Source organism: Trachypithecus francoisi, unplaced genomic scaffold, assembly GCF_009764315.1.
Source record: "Trachypithecus francoisi isolate TF-2019V2 unplaced genomic scaffold, Tfra_2.0 Lachesis_group2, whole genome shotgun sequence".
Taxonomy (NCBI): domain Eukaryota; kingdom Metazoa; phylum Chordata; class Mammalia; order Primates; family Cercopithecidae; genus Trachypithecus; species Trachypithecus francoisi.
Genome location: NW_022681465.1, coordinates 37,297,624 through 37,303,394, shown reverse-complemented (window position 1 = coordinate 37,303,394; position 5,771 = coordinate 37,297,624). Strand labels below are relative to the sequence as shown.

At 43.7% G+C, this 5,771-nt stretch overlaps 1 protein-coding gene across 1 annotated transcript; it reads left to right on the top strand.

Moving 5' to 3' along the window:
* The first annotated feature begins 3,536 nt into the window (after nucleotides 1-3,536).
* LOC117064869 (60S ribosomal protein L30-like) lies at nucleotides 3,537-4,024 on the top strand. Its single transcript, XM_033179039.1, has one exon. The coding sequence runs from the start codon at nucleotides 3,625-3,627 to the stop codon at nucleotides 3,970-3,972; it is 348 nt and encodes a 115-aa protein (XP_033034930.1). The 5' UTR covers nucleotides 3,537-3,624; the 3' UTR covers nucleotides 3,973-4,024.
* The last annotated feature ends 1,747 nt before the right edge of the window (nucleotides 4,025-5,771 follow it).

The window sequence follows — 5,771 nt, the reverse complement described above, 5'->3', positions numbered from 1 at the left end:
ACCAGCTTTGATCCGTTGCTGGCGATGGGCTGCGCTCCTTTGCAGGGGAGAGATGCGCTCTTATTTTTTGAATTTCCAGCTTTTCTGCCCTGCTTCTTCCCCATCTTTGTGGTTTTATCTGTCTCTGGTCTTTGATGATGGTGACGTACTGATGGGGTTTTGGTATAGGTGTCCTTCCTGTTTGATAGTTTTCCTTCTGACAGTCAGAAGGACTGTCTGTTGGTCTGTTGGAGATTGCTTGAGGTCCACTCCAGACCCTGTTTGCCTGGGTCAGCAGCAGAGGTTGCCGAAGATAGAATATTGCTGAACAGCGATTGTACCTGTCTGATTCTTTCTTTGGAAGTTTCCTCTCAGGGGTGACTCCACCCTGTGAGGTGTGGGGTGTCAGACTGCCCCTAGTGGGGGATGTCTCCCAGCTAGGCTACTCAGGGGTCAGGGACCCACCTGAGCAGGCAGTCTGTCCGTTCTCAGATCTCAACCTCCGCGTTAGGAGATCCACGGCTCTCCCCAAAGCTGTCAGACAGAGTCATTCGCGTCTGCCACGGCCCCGCTCTTTCCCCTAATGGACTGCAGCTGTGCGCTGTCCGCAGAGGTAGAGTCTACAGAAACAGGCAGGCTTCCTTGAGCTGCTGTGAGCTCCACCCAGTTCGGGCTTCCCAGAGGCTTTGTTTACCTACTTAAGCCTCAGCAATGGCGGGCGCCCCTCCCCCAGCCTCGCTGCTGCCTTGCGGATAGATCGCCGCAGATGGCTGTGTTAGCAGTGAGGGAGGCTCGTGGGCGTGGGACCCTCCCGGCCAGGTATGGGATATATTCTCCTGGTGTGCCTGTTTCCTTAAAGCGCAGTATTGGGGTGGGAGTTACCCGATTTTCCAGGTGTTGTGTGTCTCAGTTCCCCTCGCTAGGAAAAGGGATTTTCTTCCCCCTTGCGCTTCCAGGTGAGGCGATGCCTCGCCCTGCTTCAGCTCACGCTGGTCAGGCTGCAGCAGCTGACCAGCACCGATTGTCCGGCACTCCCTAGAGAGATGACCCCAGTACCTCAGTTGAAAATGCAGAAATCACCGGTCTTCTGTGTCGCTCGCGCTGGGAGTTGAAGACTGGAGCTGTTCCTATTCGGCCATCTTGCTCCGCCCCCTCTATTGTTTTCTTTTTATTTCTTTAAAACACATAGAATTATTAGGGTTCCAAGATGTCTGAATAGGAACAGCTCCAGTCTACAGCTCCCAGCATGAGTGACACAGAAGATGGGTGATTTCTGCATTTCCAACTGAGGTACTGGATTCATCTCACTGGGGCTTGTTGGGCAGTGGATGCAGCCCATGAAGTGTGAGTCGAAGCAGGCCGGGGCATCACCTCACCCAGGAAGTGCAAGGGGTCAGGGAATTCCCTTTCCTAGCCAAGGGAAACTGTGACAGACAGTACCTGGAAAATCAGCACACTCTCACCCTAATACTACGCTTTTCCAATGGTCTTAGCAAATGGCACACCAGGAGTTATATCCTGCGCCTGGCTCAAAGCGTCCCATGCCCACAGAGCCTCACTCACTGCTAGCACAGCAGTCTGAGATCGAACTGCAAGGTGGCAGTAAGGCTGGGGGACGGATGTCCACCATTGCTGAGGTTTGAGTAGGTAAACAAAATGACTGGGAAGCTCAAACTGGGTGGAGCCCACTGCAGCTCAAGAAGGTCTGCCTGCCTCTGTAGACTCCACCTCTGTGGGCAGGGCATAGCTGAACAAAAGGCAGAAGAAACTTCTGCAGACTTAAACGTCCCTGTCTGACAACTTTGAAGAGAGTAGTGGTTCTCCCAGCATGGAGCTGGAGATCTGAGAACAGACAGACTGCCTGTCAAGTGGGTCACTGACCCCCCAAGTAGCATAACTGGGAGACATCTCCCAGTAGGGACCCACCGACATCTCATACAGCCAGGTGCCCCTCTGGGATGAAGCTTCCAGAGGAAGGATCAGGCAGCAACAGTTGCTCTTCTGCAATATTTACTGTTCTGCAGCCTCCACTGGTGATACCCGGGCAAACAGGGTCTGGAGTGGACCTCCAGCAAACTCCAACAGACCTTCAGCTGAGGGTCCTGACTGTTAGAAGGAAAAATAACAAACAGAAAAGACATCCACACCAAAACCCATCTCTAGGTCACCATCGGCAAAGACCAAAGGTAGATAAAACCACAAAGATGGAGAGAAACCACACCAGAAAAGTTGAAAATTCCAAAAAATAGAGTGCCTCTTCTCCTCCAAAGGAATGCAGCTCCTCACCAGCAATGGAACAAAGCTGGACAGAGAATGACTTTGACAAGTTGACAGTAATAGGCCTCAGAAGATCAGTAATAACAAATTTCTCCAAGCTAAAGGAAGATGTTTGAGCCCATGGCAAAGAAGCTAAAAACCCTGAGAAAAGATTAGATGAATGGCTAACAAGAATAAACAGCATAGAGAAGACCTTATATGACCTGATGGAGCTGAAAACCATGGCACGAGAACTATGTGACATATGCACAAGCTTCAGTACCCGATTCAATCAAGTGGAAGAAAGGGTATCAGTGACTGAAGATCAAATGAATGAAATGAAGCAAGAAGAGAAGTTTAGAGAAAAAAAGAGTAAAAAGAAATGAACAAAGCCTCCAAGAAATAAGGGATTATGTGAAAAGACCAAATCTCTGTGTGATTGGTGTACCTGAAGGTGACAGAAAGAATGGAACCAAGTTGGAAAATGCTCTTCAGGATATTGTCCAGGAGAACTTCCCCAACTTAGCAAGGCAGGTCAACATTCAAATTCAGGAAATACAGGGAATGCTACAAAGATACCCCTCGAGAAAAGCAACTCCAAGACACATAATTGTCAGATTCACCACAGATCAAATGAAGGAAAAAATGTTATGGGCAGCCAGAGAGAAAGGTCGGATTACCCACAAAGGGAAGCCCATCAGACTAACAGCGGATCTCTCGGCAGAAACTCTACAAGCCAGAAAAGAGTGGGGCCCAATACTCAACATTCTTAAAGAAAAGAATTTTCAACCCAGAATTTCATATCCAGCCAAACTAAGCTTCATAAGCGAAGTAGAAGGAGAAATAAAATCCTTTACAGACAAGCAAATGTTGAGAGATTTCACCACCAGGCCTGCCTTACAAGAGCTCCTGAAGGAAGCACTAAACATGGAAAGGAACAACTGGTATCAGCCACCACAAAAACATGCCAAATTGTAAAGACCATCGATGCTCAGAAGAAACTTCACCAACTAACGAGCAAAATAACCACCTAACATCATAATGACAAAATCAAATTCACACATAACAATATTAAATGTAAATGGGCTAAATGCTCCAATTAAAAGACACAGACTGACAAATTGGATAAAGAGTCAAGACCCATCACTGTGCTGTATTCAGGAGACCCATCTCATATGCAGAGACACACATAGGTTCAAAATAAAGGGATGCAGGAAGATCTACCAAGCAAATGGAAAACAAAAAAAAAAGCAGGGGTTGCAATCCTAGTCTCTGATAAAACAGACTTTAAACCAACAAAGATCAAAAGAGACAAAGAGCCTTTCTCGCTCCCCAGCCATCTTAGCGGCTGCTCTTGCTTGGGGGCCTTCCCGCACCTGAGGCAGGAAGATGGTGGCCGCAAAGAAGACGAAAAAGTCGCTGGAGTCGATCAACTCTAGGCTCCAACTCGTTATGAAAAGTGGGAAGTATGTCCTGGGGTACAAGCAGACTCTGAAGATGATCAGACAAGGCAAAGCGAAATTGGTCATTCTTGCTAACAACTGCCCAGCTTTGAGGAAATCTGAAATAGAGTACTATGCAATGTTGGCTAAAACTGGTGTCCATCACTACAGTGGAAATAATATTGAACTGGGCACAGTATGTGGAAAATACTACAGAGTGTGCACACTGGCTATCATTGATCCAGGTGACTCTGACATCATTAGAAGCATGCCAGAACAGACTGGTGAAAAGTAAACCATGCAAAATTTTCCTTTAATAAAATTTGCTTGTTTAAAAAAAAAAAAAAGAGAGAAAGACAAAGAAGGCCATTACATAATGGTAAAGGGATCAATTCAACAAGAAGAGCTAACTATCCGAAACATATATGCACCCAATACAGGAGCACCCAGATTCATAAAATAAGTTCTTAGAGACATACAAAGGGACTTAGACTCCCACACAATAATAGTGGGAGAATTTAACACCCCACTGTCAATATTAGATCACTGAGACAGAAAACTGACAAGACTATTCAAGACATGCACTCAGCTCTGAATCAAGTGGACCAACTCGCTACCCAATAACAACAGAATATAAATTCTTCTTGGTGCCACATGACACTTATTCTAAAATTGATCACATAAGGAAGTAAAACACTCCTCAGCAAATGCAAAACAACTGAAATCATAACAAACAGTCTCTCAGACCACAGCAAAATCAAATTAGAATTCAAGATTAAGAAACTCACTCAAAACCACATAACTACATGGAAATTGACAACATGCTCCTGAATGACTCCTGGGTAAGTAATGAAATTAAGGTAGAATTAAGAAATTCTTTGAAACAAATGAGAACAAAGAGACAATGTGCCAGAATCTCTGGGACATAGCTAAAGCAGTGTTAAGAGGGAAGTTTATAGCACTAAATGCTAATGTCAAAAAGCTAGAAAGATTTCAAATTGACACCCTAACATCACAACTAAAAGAATGAAAAAACCAAGAGCAAACAAACCCAAAAGCTAGCAGAAGACAAGAAATAACCAAGATCAGAGCAGAACTGAAGGAGACAGAGACACAAAAAGCCCTTGAAAGAAATCAATGAATTCAGCAGCTGGTTATTTGAAAAATGTAATAAAATATATAGACCACTAGCTAAACTAATAGAAAAGAAAAGAGAGAAGAATCAATTAGACACAATAAAAAACAAAAAAGGAAATATCACCACTGACCCCTCAGAAATATGCACAACCATCAGAGAATACTATAAACAACTCCAGGCAAATAAACTAGAAAATCTAGAAGAAATGGATAAATTCCTGGACACATACACCCTCCCAGGACTAAAAGAGTAAGAAGTTGAATCCCCGAACAGACAAACAATAAGTTCTGAAATTGAGGCAGTAAGAAATAGACCATCAACCAAAAAAGGCCAGAACAAGACAGATTTAGAGCTGAGTTCTACCAGAAGTACAAAGAGGAACTGGTGCCATTTCTTCTAAAACTATTCCAAACAATTGAAAAGGAGGAACTTCTCCCTAACTCATTTTATGAGGCCAGCATCATCCTGATACCTAAATCTGGCAGAGAAAATAATAATAATAATAATAATAATAATAATAATTATTCAGGCCAATATCCCTGATGAATATCAATGCAAAACTCCTCAATAAAATGCTCAATAAAAATCTGGCAGCACATCAAAAATCTTATCCAACATTATCAAGTCAGCTTTATCCCTGGAATACAAGGCTGGTTCAACATATCCAAATCAAAAAACATAATTCATCACATAAACAGAACTAAAGACAAAAACCACATGATTATCTCAATAGATGAAGAAAAGGCATTCAATAAAAATCAACATCCCTTCATGTTAAAATCAGTGAACTAGGTTTTGATGGAACATATCTCAAAATAATGGCTATTTATAACAAACCCACAGCCAATATAATACTGAATGGGCAAAAGCTGGAAGCATTCCCCTGGAAAACTGGTACAAGGCAAGGATGCTCTCTCTCCCCACTCATATTCAACATAGTATTGGAAGTTCTGGCC

Excerpts from the sequence above, each read along its gene's own strand:
- LOC117064869 (XM_033179039.1), top strand. The coding sequence starts at position 3,625 with ATGGTGGCCGCAAAGAAGACGAAAAAGTCGCTGGAGTCGATCAACTCT.